The sequence below is a fragment of the Nerophis ophidion genome, linkage group LG01 (assembly GCF_033978795.1).
Source record: "Nerophis ophidion isolate RoL-2023_Sa linkage group LG01, RoL_Noph_v1.0, whole genome shotgun sequence".
Lineage (NCBI taxonomy): Eukaryota > Metazoa > Chordata > Actinopteri > Syngnathiformes > Syngnathidae > Nerophis > Nerophis ophidion.
The window spans coordinates 88,255,987-88,278,041 of record NC_084611.1 but is presented as its reverse complement, the minus strand read 5'-3'; the positions used below and the strand labels follow the sequence as shown (position 1 = coordinate 88,278,041).

The 22,055-nt window shown below is 29.3% G+C and overlaps 1 protein-coding gene across 9 annotated transcripts in view; it reads left to right on the top strand.

The window, feature by feature from the left end:
• The window catches only part of cacna1ab (calcium channel, voltage-dependent, P/Q type, alpha 1A subunit, b), a 252,875-nt gene that overhangs the window by 134,721 nt on the left and 96,099 nt on the right, over positions 1–22,055 (top strand). For all 9 annotated transcript variants that reach the window (XM_061914721.1, XM_061914716.1, XM_061914731.1 and 6 more), the window contains exons 26-27: positions 15,829–15,928; positions 21,843–22,003. In XM_061914721.1, coding sequence (XP_061770705.1) covers positions 15,829–15,928; positions 21,843–22,003 — 261 coding nt within the window. The remainder of the gene's footprint in view (positions 1–15,828; positions 15,929–21,842; positions 22,004–22,055) is intronic.

Below are 22,055 nucleotides of genomic sequence, written 5' to 3'. Positions count from 1 at the left end.
AGTTTTTTTACATTTATAATTAGCACAGCGTGCAGTTTCATTTTGCACAATTGAACATCTTAGTCGCTCCGACTGTAATGTGTTTATACGAGTTGGTATTGGAGATTTGTTGTTTCTTGATGGGGAGAGACGTTAATGTCTCTCGTTTTCGTGTTAGCATTAAAACTAGCTAATTGGCTAGCTTGCCCAGTAAAAGAGCGTTATTACCAGTTTGTGAGTTTACCAAAGTGTAATAAATACTATTGGGAACAAACATTTTGGTCGGAAATATGGGATAAAATAATTCAATGGAGTAGTAGTTTTATGAAGGATTTTGATAATAGTAGGATTTACAATGTAGAATGGACTTCTATGGTATCTACTTTCAGCTGTTTCCCCGTCAAACACACCATCAGCAGCTTCTACATATTTTCATATATATATATATATATATATATATATATATATATATATATGGATATCAATCAGTGATCAATATATGTTCATTTATATAGCACTAAATCACAAGTGTCTCAAAGGGCTGCACAAGCCACAACGTCATTCTCGGTTCAGGGCCCACATAAGGGCAAGGAAAAACTCACAACCTAGTGGAATGTCAATGTGAATGATCGTGAGAAACTTTGGAGAGGACCACCGATGTGTGGGACCCACCCCCCATACATATATATATACATATATATATATATATATATATATATATATATATACAGTATATATATATATATATATATATATATATATATATATATATATATATATACTGTATATATATATATATATGTATATATATATATATATATACTGTATATATATATATGTATATATATACATATACATATACATATATATATACATATACACATATACATACATATATATATATATATATATATATATATATATATATATATATATATATATATGTATATATATATGTATATGTATATATATGTATGGATGAGGGGTCCCCCTCATGTATATATATATATATGTGTGTATATGTATATATATATATATATATGTATATATATATATATATATATATATGTGTATATGTATATATATATATATGTGTATCTGTATATATGTATATATATATATGTGTATATGTATATGTATATATGTATATGTATATATATATATACACACATGTATGTATATATATATATATATATATACCTATATATATATACATGTATGTATATATATACATTTATGTATATTTGTATGTATATGTGTGTGTATATATGTATTTATAGATGATATTTGTATATATGTATATATGTATGTATATTAATGTATGTATATGTGTATATATATATGTAAATGTATATATGTATATATATATATATATATATATATATATATATATACAGTATACAAATATATCTTTATTAATATTTTATATGTATATTTAAATATTTATAAATTTATTTTTATACATAAATATGTATGTATATATATATATATATATAGAGAGAGAGAGAGAGAGATTTTTTTTTAATAAATAGAATACATAAAGTGTGAAATATACAAAAAAAAATTATGACTACAACTAAATAAATATCAAAAACATAACAGTATAAAATATACGACAAAGCAAAAGAGAGCAAATTCAAAAGACAAATCCAACGCAAGACCTGCAGTTTACTTTGTCCTCCATCTTGATGAAGAACACGTCAGGAGGACGTTGCACACTCTTGCTTTGCCGGCGCTTGTTAAAGGGCCCGCTTCCCCATTACTACTGCCGCCACTAGTACTACTACTACTACCAGCAGTACTACCGCCACTAGTACTACTACTACTACAAGCAGTACTACCGCCACTAGTACTACTACTACTACAAGCAGTACTACCGCCACTAGTACTACTACTACTACAAGCAGTACTACCGCCACTAGTACTACTACTACTACAAGCAGTACTACCGCCACTACTACTACTACTACTAGCAGTACTACCGCCACTAGTACTACTACTACTAGCAGTACTACCGCCACTAGTACTACTACTACTACAAGCAGTACTACCGCCACTAGTACTACTACTACTAGCAGTACTACCGTCACTAGTACTACTACTACTAGCAGTACTACCGCCACTAGTACTACTACTACAAGCAGTACTACCGCCACTAGTACTACTACTACTAGCAGTACTACCACCACTAGTACTACTACTACTAGCAGTACTACCGCCACTAGTACTACTACTACTACCAGCAGTACTACCGCCACTAGTACTACTACTACCAGCAGTACTACCGCCACTAGTACTACTACTACTAGCAGTACTAGCGCCACTAGTACTACTACTACCAGCAGTACTACCGCCACTAGTACTACTACTACTACAAGCAGTACTACCGCCACTAGTACTACTACTACTACAAGCAGTACTACCGCCACTAGTACTACTACTACTACCAGCAGTACTACCGCCACTAGTACTACTACTACTAGCAGTACTACCGCCACTAGTACTACTACTACCAGCAGTACTACCGCCACTAGTACTACTACTACTACCAGCAGTACTACCGCCACTAGTACTACTACTACTACAAGCAGTACTACCGCCACTAGTACTACTACTACTACAAGCAGTACTACCGCCACTAGTACTACTACTACTACTAGCAGTACTACCGCCACTAGTACTACTACTACCAGCAGTACTACCGCCACTAGTACTACTACTACTACAAGCAGTACTACCGCCACTAGTACTACTACTACTACAAGCAGTACTACCGCCACTAGTACTACTACTACCAGCAGTACTACCGCCACTAGTACTACTACTACTACAAGCAGTACTACCGCCACTAGTACTACTACTACTACAAGCAGTACTACCGCCACTAGTACTACTACTACTACCAGCAGTACTACCGCCACTAGTACTAGTACTACTACAAGCAGTACTACCGCCACTAGTACTACTACTACTACAAGCAGTACTACCGCCACTAGTACTACTACTACCAGCAGTACTACCGCCACTAGTACTACTACTACTACAAGCAGTACTACCGCCACTAGTACTACTACTACTACAAGCAGTACTACCGCCACTAGTACTACTACTACTACCAGCAGTACTACCGCCACTAGTACTAGTACTACTACAAGCAGTACTACCGCCACTAGTACTACTACTACTACCAGCAGTACTACCGCCACTAGTACTACTACTACTACCAGCAGTACTACCGCCACTAGTACTACTACTACTACCAGCAGTACTACCGCCACTAGTACTACTACTACTACTAGCAGTACTACCGCCACTAGTACTACTACTACCAGCAGTACTACCGCCACTAGTACTACTACTACTACCAGCAGTACTACCGCCACTAGTACTACTACTACTACCAGCAGTACTACCGCCACTAGTACTACTACTACTACCAGCAGTACTACCGCCACTAGTACTAGTACTACTACAAGCAGTACTACCGCCACTAGTACTACTACTACTACCAGCAGTACTACCGCCACTAGTACTACTACTACTACCAGCAGTACTACCGCCACTAGTACTACTACTACTACAAGCAGTACTACCGCCACTAGTACTACTACTACCAGCAGTACTACCGCCACTAATACTACTACTACTAGCAGTACTACAGCCACTAGTACTACTACTAGTACTACTACTAGTACTACTACTAGTACTACTACTACAAGCAGTACTACCGCTGTCGTCCAATACACAAAGTGGAACATCGCGCTGTGAGATGTCACTTTAGTTACAAAGTAGTAATGCAGCCTCCCCTTCACCTTCTCCTTCTCCTTCCACTCTCGTCTCCTTCACGCTCTCACACACACACACACACACACACACACACACACACACACACACACACACACTGCCATTGCACAGCAGGTTTTCAGCATGGTCAGCCTGCAATGGCTTCCACTTGAAAACCAGCTTTTAGACATAAAAATGGTCCCTCCTCATCCTCCACATAAACGCTGAATGAAACATTTTTATGAGGGGGCTGCATGCTGGTGTGTGTGTGTGTGTGTGTGTGTGTTTGTTTGTGTGTGTGTGTGTGTGTGTGTGTGTGTGTGTGTGTGTGTGTGTGTGCGTGATTATGATGGATGAGGCCTTACATGCAAAGACTCCCTCCGCTGCTGACGTGCATCGCTTTGATATCATCTCCGCAGATGATCGCGGATCTAATGAGGGCAATTTATGCAGCGGGCCCGCTCTAATTGATTATTACGCCGTAATGAGATTAAAAAGTCACCCGCACGGACGCAGCCGAGGAAGATAAAGACGAAGCGTTCCCGCTCGGAAGCGCAGGAATGTTCTCCACGTTTTGTGTTCCGTTCAAAAAAAAGGATATAGTCAGCCAGCGATTGTGCAAGTTCTCCCACTTAAAATGATGACAGAGTTCTGTAGTTTTCATCATAGGTACACTTCAACTGTGAGAGACAGAATGTGAAAAAAAAAAAAAAATCCAGGAATTTCACATTGTAGGAATTTTAAAGAATTTATTTGTAAAATAAGTATTTGGTCAACCATTCAAAGCTCTCACTGATGGAAGGAGGTTTGGGCTCAAAATCTCACCATACATGGCCCCATTCATTCTTTCCTTAACACGGATCAATCGTCCTGTCCCCTTAGCAGAAAAACAGCCCCAAGGTATGATGTTTCCACCCCCATGCTTCACAGTAGGTGTGGTGTTCTTGGGATGCAACTCAGTATTCTTCCTCTAAACACCACGAGTGGAGTTTATACCAAAAAGTTCTATTTTGGTTTCATCTTACCACATGACATTCTCCCAAGTGCTCTCTGGCAAACTTCAGACGGGCCTGGACATGCGCTGGCTTAAGTAGGGGGACACGTATAGCACTGCAGGATTTGAGTCCCTGTCGGCGTAGTGTGTTACTGATGGTTACTTTGCTCCCAGCTCTCTGCAGGTCATTTACCAGGTCCCCCCGTGTGGTTCTAGGATTTTTGCTCACCGTTCTCATCAAAGCATGATGTTTCACCTCCATGCTTCACAGTAGGTATGGTGTTCTTGGGGATGCAACTCAGTATTCTTCGTCCTCCAAACACGACGAGTTGAGCTTAAACCAAAAAGTTCTATTTTGGTTTCATCCGACCACATGACATTCTCCCCGTGTGCTGTCTGGTAAACTTCAGATGGGTCTGGACATGCGGGGCTTAAGTAGGGGGACGCGTCTGGCACTGCAGGATTTGAGTCCCTGTGGGCGTAGTGTGTTACTGATGGCTATTTTGGTCCCAGCTCTCTGCAGGTCATTCACCAGGTCCCCCCGTATGGTTCTAGGATTTTTGCTCACCGTTCTCATCAAAGCATGATGTTTCACCCCCATGCTTCACAGTAGGTATGGTGTTCTTGGGATGCAACTCAGTATTCTTCTTCCTCTAAACACGACGAGTTGAGTTTATACCGAAAAGTTCTATTTTGGTTTCATCTTACCATGTGCTCTCTGGCAAACTTCAGACGGGCCTGGACATGCGCTGGCTTAAGCAGGGGGACACATCTGGCACTGCAGGATTTGATTCCCTGTCGGCGTAGTGTGTTACTGATGGTTACTTTGGTCCCAGCTCTCTGCAGGTCATTCACCCGGTCCCCCCGTGTGGTCCTGGGATTTTTGCTCACCGTTCTCATCAAAGCATGATGTTTCACCCCCATGCTTCACAGTAGGTTTGGTATTCTTGGGATGCAACTCAGTATTCTTCTTCCTCCAAACACGACGAGTTGAGTTTATACCAAAAAGTTCTATTTTGGTTTCATTTGACCACATGACATTCTCCCATGTGCTCTCTGGCAAACTTCAGACGGGCCTGGACATGCGCTGGCTTAAGTAGGGGGACACATCTGGCACTGCAGGATTTGATTCCCTATCGGCGTAGTGTGTTACTGATGGTTACTTTGGTCCCAGCGCTCTGCAGGTCATTCCCCAGGTCCCCCCGTGTGGTTCTAGGATTTTTGCTCACCGTTCTCATCAAAGCATGATGTTTCACCCCCATGCTTCACAGTAGGTGTGGTGTTCCTGGGATGCAACTCTGTATTCTTCTTCCTCCAAACACGACGAGTTGAGTTTATACCAAAAAGTTCAATTTTGGTTTCATCCGACCACATGACATTCTCCCAAGTGCTCTCTGGCAAACTTCAGACGGGCCTGGACATGCGCTGGCTTAAGTAGGGGGACACGTCTGGCACTGCAGGATTTGAGTCCCTGTCGGCGTAGTGTGTTACTGATGGTACTTTGGTCCCAGCTCTCTGCAGGTCATTCCCCAGGTCCCCACTAGGATTTTTGCTCACCGTTCTCATGATCATTTTGACCCCACGGGATGAGATCTTGCGTGGAACCCTAGATCGAGGGAGATTATCAGTGGTCTTGTATGTCTTCCATTTTCTGATAATTGCTCCCACAGTTGATTTTTTTGCCTATTGTAGATTCACTCTTCCCAGTCTGGTACAGGTCTACAATTCTTTTCCTGGTGTACTTCGACAACTCTTTGGTCTTGGCCATAGTGGAGTTTGGAGTCTGACTGTTTGAGGCCGTGGACAGGTGTCTTTTATACAGATAGCGAGTTCAAACAAGTGCCATTAATACAGGCAACGAGTGGAGGACAGAAGTGCTTCTTAAAGAAGAAGTTACAGGTCTGTGAGAGCCAGAGATCTTCCTTGTTTGAAGTGACCAACCATAATTTACAAATAAATTCTTTAAAATTCCTATTTTTTTCCCACATTCTGTCTTTCACAGTTGAAGTGTACCTATGATGAAAATTACAGACCTCTGTCATCATTTTACGTGGGAGAACTTGCACAATCGCTGGCTGACTAAATACTTTTTTTGTATTTTTTTTTTGTATTTTTTAAGACAAATCAACAAATGTAGATTTATCGGTGTATTACTGGAAATGCCAAAACAACACCACAGTTTATCACAGTAAAAAAAAGTTGAACAATTTTTTTTTTAATTTAGAGAAAAATGCCGTAAAAAGCACGATAAATTTCACAATTTTACTTACCAGTTGCAGAATTTTACTGTAAATTTTTTTTTTTTTTTTTTAATTTACAGTAAAAAAAAAAAAAAGTAAAATTTTGGCACTTGAGTTGCCGTTTTATTTTATTTAATTTTATTTTTATTTTTTTCAAGATAAATCAACAAATGTAGATTTATCAACAACAAATGTAGATTTATCGGTGTATTACTGGAAATGCCAAAACAACACCAGTTTACTACAGTAAAAAAAGTTGAAAACTGTTTTTCTCATTTAGAGAAAAATGCCGTAAAAACCACGATAAATTTCACAATTTTACTTACAAGTTGCAGAATTTTTCTGTAAAATTGTATTTTTTTTTTTTAATTTACAATTTTAAAAAAAAGTAAAATTTTGGCACCTGAGCTGCCGTTTTATTTTATTATTATTATTATTGTTTTTTAAGACAAATCAACAACTGTAGATTTATCGGTGTATTACTGTAAATGCCAAAACAACACCACAGTTTATTACGGTAAAAAAAGTTGAAAAGAGTTTGTATTTTCATTTAGAGAAAAACGCCGTAAAAACCACGATAAATTTCACAATTTTACTTACCGGTTGCAGAATTTTACTGTAAAATTGTATTTTTTCTTTTAATTTACAGTAAAAAAAAAAGGTAAAATTTTCGCACCTGAGCTGCCTTTTTTTTTGTATTTTTTTAACACAAATCAACAACTGTAGATTTATCGGTGTATTACTGTAAATGCCAAAACAACACCACAGTTTATTACAGTAAAAAAAGTTGAACTTGTTTTTTTTTTCATTTAGAGAAAAACGCCGTAAAAACCACGAGAAATTTCACAATTTTACTTACCAGTTGCAGAATTTTACTGTAAAATTGTATTTTTTCTTTTAATTTACAGTAAAAAAAGAAAAAAAGGTAAAATTTTCGCACCTGAGCTGCCTTTTTTTTTGTTTTGTTTTTAACACACATCAACAACTGTAGATTTATCGGTGTATTACTGTAAATGCCAAAACAACACCACAGTTTATTACAGTAAAAAAAAAAGTACTGTTTTTCTCATTTAGAGAAAAAATGCCGTAAAATTCACCGTAAATTTCACAATAATACCATTAAAATCTATTGCTACTTTTACATTGCACAATTTGATGGATAACTTGCTTTGAAATCATTATTATTTGCATTTATTTATATTTTTTAAATTATTTGAATGTTTGATAATATATTTTAGCATAATTAGACAATATTTAAGTGAACATAATTTGCGATAAATATCTTTTTTTTCTCCCAAAAAAGAAAGAAATAATACACTTAGTAAAAACAAGTTACAGTACTTTATTGATTCATACTATTTCCAAGGCTTTCCAGGGCCGAATAAAACGAAGCGGCGGCCCACATTTGGTTCTGCTTCATGAGCTTAATTTCATGAATTATTGTGGCGACTAGGTGCTGCCGATAAAAAAAAAAAATTACCACTCCGCTTTGACTTAAAGACAGCGTAAGTCCATTCTAGAATATTAATTAAAAAATAGGCTCTTGCTTTTTTATATCTATTATCGTTCCTTGTTGGACTCATTTAAGTCTTTTTGGATCAATACCGGTTGGTGAAAAAATTGTATCGGGAAAACCCGAATTACGTTAAATTTTCTCATCTTTTGGAAATGATTGGTAAAAATTTTATCATTTTCATTCAATTGGATGATGCAACTGACTGGACTATTAGAGCGCAGTGTTTGAGTATTTGGTCCTGAAATGTGTCCTAGAAGTGTGTCTCTCTGGTTGCCGTGGAGATGAGTGATGCTGGTGGTGTGTGGGGAAGGGGGCGGGGCTTCTCAAAGAGGCGTGGCCATCCCTCTCCTGTGTGTCTTCTCATGTGGATGTCTTTTCAATCAGTCAATCAATGTTTACTTATATAGCCCTAAATCACTAGTGTCTCAAAGGGCTGCTTTTCTGCCAACCTTTCCTCTCTCCTGTACGCTGTTTTTCTCTCTTCTTCGTCTTTTTGTGTCCTCCTCCTCTCTCTCTCGCCGTCTATAACCGCCATGGCACGGGACAGGAGCAGCACCCGGTAATGTTCTTACTCCTCCTCCTCCTCCTCCAACACCGGGTCACTTGGGCTTTTCACTCTTTCTTTCTTTGTTCTTCAGCGTCTTATCGTCACCATGACCCATCACCTTGCTTGTTTTATAGCTAGCCTGCACCGGAAGCAATGGCATAGAAATAGTCTGTTCCAGGGTTAAAGTGTGGCCACCATCAAATGTTTCAAGTCACATCGTAACATCCTATTTGTCATGCAAGTGTAAGAAGAAGCGGTCTGTCAATTTTTCTCATAACCACCCTTGTGGACGCTGCTAAATGTTGCAGAAAAGTAATAATAAGCTCAACTTTCGTGCTAATTAAGAGTGTTTTAAGAATTTGAAAAATTCTTACAATATATATATATTTTTGGAGAAGAAAACAACCCTCTTGGAACAAAACTATTAGAGTTTGGAAAAGAGGTTCAGAGAATAATTTTAAGAATATTTTAGGAATAATTCTGTGAATGATTTGAATAATTTTTGTAAGAATTGGTAAAATACAGTAATTTAGAAAAATTCTGAATGTTTTTAGGAATATTTTCTGAATTATTTGAGAAATTAAAAAAACACAATAAGAATTTGAAAAAATGAAAAAATAAAAATTCTTAAATATTTTTGAGAAGAATTTAAAATATTCAAATAATAGTTTTAGGAGTTTAGAGAGGGATTTGAAAAAAATACAAACTTGAACAAGATTAATAGAGTTTGGAAAAACACTTCAGGGAATGTTGCGATGAGGTGGCGACTTGTCCAGGGTGTACCCCGCCTTCCGCCCGATTGTAGCTGAGATTGGTGCCAGCGTCCCCCCGCGACCCCAAAAGGGAATAAGCGGTAAAAAATGGACTTCAGGGAATGATTTTAAGAATGTTTTAGGAATAAGCCTGCAAATAATTTTTATAATAATTGTTAAAATAATTTTGAAAAACAGTTTGAAAAATTCAGAAAATTGTTTTAGGAATAATTTCAGAATAATTTGAAGAATTAAAAAAATTGAATAAGAATTTGAAAAACACATTGAAAACTTTGAAAATATTTTTGAAAAGAATTTGAAATATTCAAATAATAATTTTGGGATTTTAGAGAAAAAAATAAAAATTTGAACAAGACAATTATAGTTTGGAAAAGGACTTCAAAGAATAATTTTAAAGATATTTTAAGAATTATCCTGCATAATCCTGAATACATCTAGTGAGAATTTTTAAAATAATTTTGAAGAACAGTTTGAAAAATTCCGAAAAATGATTTTAGGAATATTTTCTGTTTGAAAAACACATTGAAAACTTTGAAAATATTTTTGAAAAGAATTTGAAATATTCAAATAATAATTTTGGGATTTTAAAGAAAAAATACAAATTTGACAAGACTATTAGAGTTTGGAAAAGGACTTCAGAGAATATTTTTAAGGATATTTTAAGAATAATCCCGTAAATAATTTAAATAATCTTAGTAAGAATTATTAAAATAATTTGGAAAAAGAATTTGAAAAATTCAGAACATTATTTTTAGAATAATTTGAAGAATTAAAAAAATAGAATAAGAATTTGGAAAAAAATATAGAAAACTTCAGAAATATTTTCAAGAAATTTTGAAATGTTCAAATTATAATTGTAAGATTTTAAAGAACATTTTCAAGAAGCATTGAAAACAATGCACATTTGAACAAGACTATTAGAGTTTGAAAAAAAACCTAATAATTATCGAATAATTTTGATAGTATTTGAAACGGTAATTTTAATAATGATTTGAAAAATTTAAGGAACAAGTTGAAGAAGAATTTAGAAAATTTAAAGCAGAATCAAATACATTTGGAGAATCATTCTAGGAACTTTACAAACATTTTTGGAATAATTTGAAAAAGATATGTTTAAAAAATTGAAGAAGAATTTGAGTAAACATGTAAAAAATTATTTTAAAAAACTGAAAAAAGATTTTTAAAATTTAAAAGAATAATTTTACGGTATAAAGTTTTTAAAAAAATCATAAAAATACACATTTGAACAAGACTATTGAATTTTATGAATATGTTTAGGATTTTTTGTAAGAATTATAAAAGGGATTTTGACAATTTGAAGTAGAGTTGGAAATGTGTAGAAAATGATTTTAGAAATATTTTAGGAATATTTGAAGAAAAAAAAATAGAATCATAATTTCAACAAGAATTTAAACAAATATTTTAAAACTTCAGAAATATTCCCTTAAACGATTTCAAAAATCTAATACAATTTTTAGGATTTTAAAGAAAAATTTGAAGATGAATTTGGAACAAGACTATTGGCGTTTGAAAAAAACTTTGAAGAATTTAGAGAATAATTTTGTTAATATTTGTCATTATAATCTTTAAAATATGTTTTTAAATTTGAAGAATTTTGAAAGTTTGAAGAAGAAATGGATAAATTCAGAGAATCATTTTAGGAATGATACAAATATTTTTTGAATAATTTGAAGAAAAAAAAACGTTTTTGAATTGAAAAAAAATAGAACAAAAAAAATCATAAATTAGTTTGAAAAACTTTAAAACATTTTTTAAGAATAATTAGAAAAAAATAAAGAAGAATTTTAGGGTTTAGAGAAAAACAACACAGAAGATTGTTCTTTAAAAATATATATTTTTTAAAAAGGCCTTGAAAATCCTGATAACCGTAATAAGAATATTTCTTAGGAATATTTCAACGAAAAATTTTAAGGTGATGTCTAAAAAAAAAAAAAAAAAATTTAAACAGAATAATTTTAGGATTTTATTAATATTTTTGGTATAATTTGAAAAATGATTAAAACAATTTTGAATAAGAATTTCAGAAAGTTCAATAAATAATTTTAGGACTATGAAGAAAAATGAAATGCTGAAGAATTAAAGTACCACATCCGGCATCCATCTCTAGATTTTATTATAGTTACACTTTGACCCCGGAACAGACTATTTTTAATGGCATTCATTTGTATGTTAAAAACTCATTAAAAATCATGTTAGAACATTTTGTCTCCTGGTTCTGAGGTTCCACTGTTCAAGAATGACTTGTTTGTTTTTGAAGGTTATTTTATCAATCAATCAATCAATGTTTACTTATATAGCCCTAAATCACTAGTGTCTCAAAGGGCTGCACAAACCACAACACAAACCACTACGACATCCTCGGTAGGCGCACATAAGGGCAAGGAAAACTCACACCCTCTAAAATATTGAAGACATAAAACAAAAACATGTAATTTGACAAGAGTAAAACATTTGTGACTTACGATTTAATAATAAATAATAAAAATAATAATAAAATGATTTAATAATAAAACACAATTAATACAAATTGAAAAAAAACATTTGAAAAATAAAAATGAAGGAAATATATATAAAATAACAAAATAAAATGAAGGAAATATATATAAAATTAACAATAAAAACTACATTTAATAAAAAATTAAGACAAACAAAACTAATGTAAAATCAAAACAAATTAACATAAATAAAAAGGGACTCTAAAATATTGAAGACATAAAACAAAAACATGTAATTTGACAAGAGTAAAACATTTGTGACTTACGATTTAATAATAAATAATAAAAAATAATAATAAAACGATTTAATAATAAAACACAATTAATACAAATTGAAAAAAACATTAGAAAAATAAAGGAAATATATATAAAATAACAAAATAAAATAAAGGAAATTTATATAAAATTAACAATAACAACTACATTTAATAAAAATTAAGACAAACAAAACTAATATAAAATCAAAACAAATTAACATAAATAAAAAGGGACTCTAAAATATTGAAGACATAAAACAAAAACATGTAATTTGACAAGAGTAAAACATTTGTGACTTACGATTTAATAATAAATAATTAAAAAAAATAATACAACGATTTAATAATAAAACACAATTAATACAAATTGAAAAAAACATTTGAAAAATAAAAATAAAGGAAATATATATAAAATAACAAAATAAAATAAAGGAAATATATATAAAATTAACAATAAAAACTACATTTAATAAAAAATTAAGACAAACAAAACTAATATAAAATCAAAACTAATTAACATAAATAAAAAAGGACTCTAAAATATTGAAGACATAAAACAAAAACATGTAATTTGACAAGAGTAAAACATTTGTGACTTACGATTTAATAATAAATGATAAAAAAATGATAAAACGATTTAATAATAAAACACAATTAATACAAATTGAAAAAAACATTTGAAAAATAAAAATAAAGGAAATATATATAAAATAACAAAATAAAATAAAGGAAATATATATAAAATTAACAAAAAAAACTAAATTTAATAAAAAATTAAGACAAACAAAACTAATATAAAATCAAAACAAATTAACATAAATAAAAAGGGACTCTAAAATATTGAAGACATAAAACAAAAACATGTAATTCGACAAGAGTAAAACATTTGTGACTTACGATTTAATAATAAATAATACAAATAATAATACAATGATTTAATAATAAAACACAATTAATACAAATTGAAAAAATCATTTGAAAAATAAAAATAAAGGAAATATATATAAAATAACAAAATAAAATAAAGGAAATATATATAAAATTAACAATAAAAACTACATTTAATAAAAAATTAAGACAAACAAAACTAATATAAAATCAAAACTAATTAACATAAATAAAAAGGGACTCTAAAATATTGAAGACATAAAACAAAAACATGTAATTTGACAAGAGTAAAACATTTGTGACTTACGATTTAATAATAAATAATAAGAAAAATAATAAAACGATTTAATAATAAAACACAATTAATACAAATTGAAAAAAACATTTGAAAAATTAAACTAAAGGAAATATATATAAAATAACAAAATAAAATAAAGGAAATATATATAAAATTAACAATAAAAACTACATTTAATAAAAAATTAAGACAAACAAAACTAATATAAAATCAAAACAAATTAACATAAATAAAAAGGACTCTAAAATATTGAAGACATAAAACAAAAACATGTAATTTGACAAGAGTAAAACATTTGTGATTTACGATTTAATAATAAATAATAAAAAAAAATAATACAACGATTTCATAATAAAACACAATTAATACAAATTGAAAAAAAAATTGAAAAATAAAAATAAAGGAAATATATATAAAATTAACAATAAAAACTACATTTAATAAAAAATTGAGACAAACAAAACTAATATAAAATCAAAACAAATTAACATAAATAAAAAGGGACTCTGAAATATTGAAGACATAAAACAAAAACATGTAATTTGACAAGAGTAAAACATTTGTGACTTACGATTTAATAATAAATAATTTAAAAAAAATACAACGATTTAATAATAAAACACAATTAATACAAATTGAAAAAAACATTTGAAAAATAAAAATAAAGGAAAAATATATAGAATAACAAAATAAAATAAAGGAAATATATATAAAATTAACAAAAAAAACTACATTTAATAAAAAATTAAGACAAACAAAACTAATCTAAAATCAAAACAAATTAACATAAATAAAAAGGGACTCTAAAATATTGAAGACATAAAACAAAAACATGCAATTTGACAAGAGTAAAACATTTGTGACTTACGATTTAATAATAAATGATAAAAAAAATGATAAAACGATTTAATAATAAGACACAATTAATACAAATTGAAAAAACATTTGAAAAATAAAAATAAAGGAAATATATATAAAATTAACAATAAAAACTACATTTGGTAAAAAATTGAGACAAACAAAACTAATATAAAATCATAACAAATTAACATAAATAAAAAGGGACTCTAAAATATTGAAGACATAAAACAAAAACCTGTAATTTGACAAGAGTAAAACATTTGTGACTTACGATTTAATAATAAATAATAAAAAAATAAATAAAATGATTTAATAATAAAACACAATTAATACAAATTGAAAAAAACATTTGAAAAATAAAAATAAAGGAAATATATATAAAATAAAGGAAATATATATAAAATTAACAATAAAAACTACATTTAATGAAAAATTGAGACAAACAAAACTAATATAAAATCAAAACAAATTAACATAAATAAAAAGTGTATATAGAAATTTGGAAAAACATCAAATAAAACAAAAACATCTAATTTAACAAAATAAAAAACTAATAGAAAAAATAAGGAAATATGTTGAAAACAAAATAAAATAAAAATAGAATACTAAATAAAAAAAACTCATAAAAATGAAAGATTAAGAACATGTGTAAAAAAATTTTTTTTTTTTTTTCCATCTTCGAGTCCTCCCTGAATCGGTTGTGATCCGCAAATAAATCTTGCCGACCACATTCTCCGCCTCCTCTCACTCCATCTTGTCACGTGATGCCAGGCGCCATCACATGACCGCCGCGCCTCCGCCCGCCGCCGCCCTAAAGCGGGCTCCGGCGAGCCGACGCCGGTGGTCCCATTTGTCACGGAAGAACTGTTCAGAGCCCCGAAAGAAAGAAAGAAAGAAAGAGGTTTGGCCGGGCACTCTGCCGGGAGCTGCCTGTGGACGTGGAATGTAAACGTGTGTGATGGTGCTGGACTGCCAGGATGCTGACGTCCATGAAACCTCCAAACAGTCAGGCCTCTGATTGCTTGACCTTTCATGTTTGACACTTTTGTGCAGAAGAGGAGACTGACTGAGTGTTTTAAAGCTGATCCCTGCAAGCTTTTCTTTGAAAATGGCTGACGATGTTATTCCCGTCTCTCTGGTCCTAAGCCTTGTTGTTGTTCCTTGGGGCGCCTCTAGGGGGAGCAGCAAGGGCAAAGACATCAGCACCATCAAGTCGCTGCGAGTGTTGCGAGTGCTGCGTCCTCTGAAGACCATCAAGCGCCTGCCCAAGCTGAAGGTGAGTTATCTTCTTCGAATTAATTATTCTTCAAAATACTTTAAGATTTAAAAAAAAAAAAATTTCAAATCTAAAATTCTTGTTAAATTTTTTTTTTAAATATTCTTAATTGTTTTCTTTACTTCATGAATTTCTTCTTTGAATTCTTTGATTTTTTTTTAATTCCTGTTGAAATTATTTGAATTCTTAATGTTCTTCTAAGAATCATTCTTTAAATACTTTTAAACTGTTCATCTTAAAATCATTCCTAAAAATGGTTTTCAAATTCTAAAAAATATTTTTCTTATTGGTTTCTCCAAAATTATTCTCTGAATTTTTTGACTCAAAAAATGATTTCATTTTTAAAATAATATTTCAATTCAAATTCAAATTAAATGTTTTTATTTTATGTTTGAATGATGAATGTGACTGTGAATGTTGTCTGTCTATCTGTGTTGGCCCTGCGATGAGGTGGCGACTTGTCCAGGGTGTACCCCGCCTTCCGCCCGATTGTAGCTGAGATAGGCGCCAGCGCCCCCCGCGACCCCGAAAGGGAATAAGCGGTAGAAAATGGATGGATGATTCTAAGAAGTATTTTTTAAATTGTTTGTCGTATTTTTGGGAAATTCTTGGAACTAATTCTAAAAGTCATTCAAATTATTCATATAATTATTCTTTAAAATATTCTCAGAGTTGTTCAAGATTTTTCATAAATTTTTTTGGAATTATTCGTAAAATAATCCTAAAATTTTTCCAAGATTTTTTTGTTTATTTTTCCTTAAATGTTCAAAGTTTTTTTGGGGCCGGTGGGAGAAAGGGAAAATCATTTTAATAAATAGTATTAGAATTTTTAAAATGATTCTTTGAATTTTTTGAAATACTACTTTAAATAATCAAAATTATTTTAAGAATTTTTCCTAAAAGTTTTCACATTATTTTTAGACATATTATTAAAAATAGTCTTAGAATTATTCTCTGAGATTTTCCAATTATGTTTCAAATTTTAATACTTTTGTTTGTATTGTATTATTGTTAATTTCTGATAATATTTTTCAAATATTATTTTCATTTCTTATTCAACTTTGGTATTCAAAATCCTATTTTTTTCCAAGAATCATTCTTAAAATACTTTTAAAATCTTTATCTTAAAATAATTTCTGAAATTATTTTAAATTCTAAAAATTCTTCATTAAATTCCTTCTTTTTTTAAATTCTTCTTTTAATTTCTTTTTAAGTCCAAATTTTTTTTTAAACTTTCAAATTCATATCTAAATTTAATATATTAATTACATTTAATTTTTTTATTAATCAAAAAATTATAATTTTATTACATTATTCTAAAGAAAATATTTCAAACATTTCTAGAAAAATGATTCTCGGATTTTTTTAAACACTTCTTCAAATAATCAAAATTATTCTAAGAATTTATTCTGAAATAATTTTATCCTACTCTGAGATTCAAACTAATCATTTTGTTAAAATTTCATTTTTTTATTTGTTGATATTATTTTTTATTAACATTATATTCAGTCCAACAAAATAACATATAATAATACATAATAATACAATAATAATAGCATAATAATACAATAATAATAACATAATAATACTATAATAACACTTATTACAACAGTAATACAACAATCATACATAATATTACAATAATAATATAATAATGCAATAATAATAACACAATAATAACAACATAATAATACAATAATAATGCATAATATTACAATATTAATACAATAATTATACATAATATTACAATAATAATAAAATTCCAATTCCAAACCAGTCCTAGCCCAGCAACGTTCCAAACTGCAACCAAAAGAGCAATTGAAAAGACACACAAAATCCAAAGGAGTCAAACAAAAATAAACATTATGAACAACAGTATTAAAATAAATAAGAGTACCAACATAACAGGATTAAAAACATAAAAAAATACAACAAGCAAAAAAATAAAAAATGAAAATTGTTCATTTCTATAAAAAATAGTGTGACAGTGACTTACACTTGCATCACATCTCATAATCTTGACAACAAATTGAACTCAAGAAGAAAAATAACTCATATTTTAGGTTCCTATAAGAGTTAAAACGACCACATATTCCAAAAATTAACTTTTAGTTTTTTAAATTCTTATTCAAATTCCTCTTTAAATTCTAAAAAGTTTTCTTAAAATTAAATTATATAAATTTTTAAAACTTTTAATTAAAAACCCCTAAAAATCTTCCCAGAATTATTCCAATTCTTCTTCAAATTGTTAAAAAATGTTTTTTAAAAAAAATCTAAATAACAGACCACATATTCCAAAATAGTATTTTTGAGTTTTTCACATTTTTATTCAAATTCCTCTTTAAGTTCTTAAAAGTTTTCTTAAAATGAAATATTCCAAAAAAAAAACCTTTAATCAAAGAACCCTAAAAATCTTTCTAGAATTTTTCTAATTCTTCTTCAAATTCTCAAACTCTTCATCAAATTCTTAAAAACATTCTTAGAAAATATCTAAATAGCAGACCACATATTCCAAAATAGTATTTTTGAGTTTTTCAAATTCTTGTTAAAATGTATTTTTAAATTCTTAAAATTGTCTTAAAATCAAATAAAACATTTAAAAAAAACTTTAATTAAAAAAAACTTAAAATTCTTACCAGATTTTTTTCTAATTGTTCTTCAAATTATTAAAAACGTTCTTAAAAATTCTTAAATTTTATATTCGTCTTTAAAATCTTAAAAGTTTTCTTTATATTTTTTTTTTTTTTAAAAACCTTTAATTAAAAACTCCTAAAAATCTTCCTAGAATTTTTGTAATTCTTCTTCAAAGTTCTCGAAATCTTCCTCAAAATTCTTAAAAATATTTTAAAGAAATCTAAATATTAGACCAAATATACAAAAATATTATTTTTGAGTTTTTCACATTTTTATTCAAATTCCAAAAATAACTTTAATCAAAAGACCCTAAAAATCTTCTTGGAATTTTTCTAATTCTTCTTTAAATTCTCGAACTCTTCTTCAAATTCTTAAAAAAATTATTTAAAAAATCTAAATAACGGACCACATATTCCAAAATAGTATTTTTGAGTTTTTCAAATTGTTATTCATATTCCTCTTTAAAATCTTAAAAGTTTTCTTAATTATTTTTTTTAAAAACTTTAATCAAAAGACCCTAAAAATCTTCTTAGAATTTTTCAAATTCTTCTTCAAATTCTCGAACTCTTCTTCAAATTCTTAAAAAATTCTTTAAAAAATCTAAATAACGGACCACATATTCCAAAATAGTATTTTTGAGTTTTTCAAATTGTTATTCATATTCCTCTTTAAAATCTTAAAAGTTTTCTTAATTATTTTTTTAAAAACCTTTAATTAAAAACTTCTAAAAATCTTCCCAGAATTTTTCTAATTCTTCTTCAAAATTCTCGAAATCTTCCTCAAATTCTTAAAAATATTTTTTAAAAATCCAAATGTTAGACAGAAATATACAAAAATATTATTTTTGAGTTTTTCAATTTTTTATTCAAATTCCTCTTTAAATTCTATAAAGTTTTCTTAAAATGAAATATTAAAAAAAACAAAAAACATTAATCAAAAACCCCCCAAAAAATTTCCTAGAATTCTTCGAATTCTTCTTCAGATTCTCGAACTCTTCATCAAATTCTTTAAAAAATCCTTTAAAAAAATCTAAATAACGGACCACATGTTCCAAAATAGTATTTTTGAGTTTTTCAAATTGTTAGTCATATTCCTCTTTAAAATCTTATAAGTTTTGTATTTTTTTTTTAAACCTTTAATTAAATACTCCTAAAAATCTTCCCAGAATTTTTCCAATTCTTCTTCAAAATTCTCAAAATCTTCCTCAAATTCTTAAAAATATTTAAAAAATCTAAATATTAGACAGAAATATACAAAAATATTATTTTTGCGTTTTTCAAATTTGTATTCAAATTCCTCTTTAAATTCGTAAAAGGAAATTAAAAAAAAAAAAAACTTTAATCAAAAAACCTTAAAAATCTTTCTAGAATTTTTCTAATTCTTCTTCAAATTCTCGAACTCTTCATCAAATTCTTAAAAACATTCTTAAAAAATTTTAAATAACGGACCACATATTCCAAAATATTATTTTGGAGTTTTTCAAATTCTTGTTCAAATTCCTTTTTAAATTCTTAAAATGTTCCTAAAATAAAATAAAACTTTAATTAAAAAACCTTAAAATTCTTCCCAGATTTTTTTTCTAATTCTTCTTCAAATTCTTAAAAACGTTCTTTAAAAAATCTTCAATTTCATATTCCTCTTTAAAATCTTAAGTTTCCTTATTTTTTTTTTTTTTTAAAAACCTTTAATTAAAAACTCCTAAAAATCTTCCCAGAATTTTTCTAATTGTTCTTCAGAATTCTTGAAATCTTCCTCAAATTTTTACAAATATTTTTAAAAGATCTAAATATCAGACAGAAATATACAAAAATATTATTTTTGAGTTTTTCAAATTTGTATTCAAATTCATCTTTAAATTCGTAAAAAGAAATAAAAAATAAAAAAAACCTTTAATCAAAAAACCTTAAAAATCTTTTTAGAATTTTTCAAATTCTTCTTCAAATTCTCAAACTCTTCATCAAATTCTTAAAAACATTCTTTAAAAAATCTAAATAACGGACCACATATTTCAAAATAGTACTTTTGAGTTTTTCAAATTGTTATTCATATTCCTCTTTAAAATCTTAAAAGTTTTCTTAATTTTTATTATTTTTTTAAAAACTTTTAATTAAAAAGTCCTAAAAATCTTCCCAGAATTTTTCTAATTCTTCTTTAAAATTCTCAAAATCTTCCTCAAATTCTTAAAAATATTTTTTCAAAATCTAAATATCAGACAGAAACATACACAAATATTATTTTTGAGTTTTTCAAATTTGTATTCAAATTCCTCTTTAAATTCGTAAAAGGAAATTAAAAAAAAAAAAAACTTTAATCAAAAAACCTTAAAAATCTTTCTAGAATTTTTCTAATTCTTCTTCAAATTCTCGAACTCTTCATCAAATTCTTAAAAACATTCTGAAAAAAATTTAAATAACGGACCACATATTCCAAAATATTATTTCGGAGTTTTTCAAATTCTTGTTAAAATTCCTTTTTAAATTCTTAAAATGTTCCTAAAATAAAATAAAACTTTAATTAAAAAACCTTAAAATTCTTCCCAGATTTTTTTTCTAATTCTTCTTCAAATTCTTAAAAACGTTCTTTAAAAAATCTTCAATTTCATATTCCTCTTTAAAATCTTAAGTTTTCTTAATATCTTTTTTTTTAAAAACCTTTAATTAAAAGTCCTAAAAATCTTCCCAGAATTTTTCTACTTCTTCTTTAAAATTCTCGAAATTTTCCTCAAATTCTTAAAAATATTTTTTAAAAATTTAAAATATCAGACAGAAACATACAAAAATATTATTTTTGAGTTTTTCAAATTTGTATTCAAATTCCTCTTTAAATTCGTAAAATGAAATGTTAAAAAAAAAAAAAAAGCTTTAATCAATGAACCTTAAAAATCTTCCTAGAATTTTTCTAATTCTTCGTCAAATTCTCAAACTCTTCATCAAATTCTTAAAAACATTCTTAAAAAAATCTAAATAACGGACCACATATTCCAATATATTATTTTGGAGTTTTTCAAATTATTGTTAAAATTCATTTTTAAATTCTTAAAATGTTCTTAAAATAAAATAAAACTTTAATTAAAAAACCTTGAAATTCTTCCCAGATTTTTTTCTAATTCTTCTTAAAATTCCTAAAAACATTCTTAAAAAATCTTCAACTTCTTCCCTGATTTTCTTAAATTGTTCTTGGCATTTGTCTTCAATCTTTTCGTGGTTTGACTTAAGTATCGAGCATCTTAAGTCCGCCTTTTAAAAGTGTTTGAATGCCGCTGCTGGCTCTCTCCTCCCAGGCCGTGTTTGACTGCGTGGTCAACTCCCTGAAGAACGTCTTGAACATCCTCATCGTCTACATGCTCTTCATGTTCATCTTCGCCGTGGTGGCCGTGCAGCTCTTCAAGGGCCGCTTCTTCTTCTGCACCGACGAGTCCAAGGAGTTTGAGCGCGACTGCAGGTGGGTCGGGAGGAGGGCGTCCGTCCGGTCTCGCCGCCCGCGCTCACGTCTG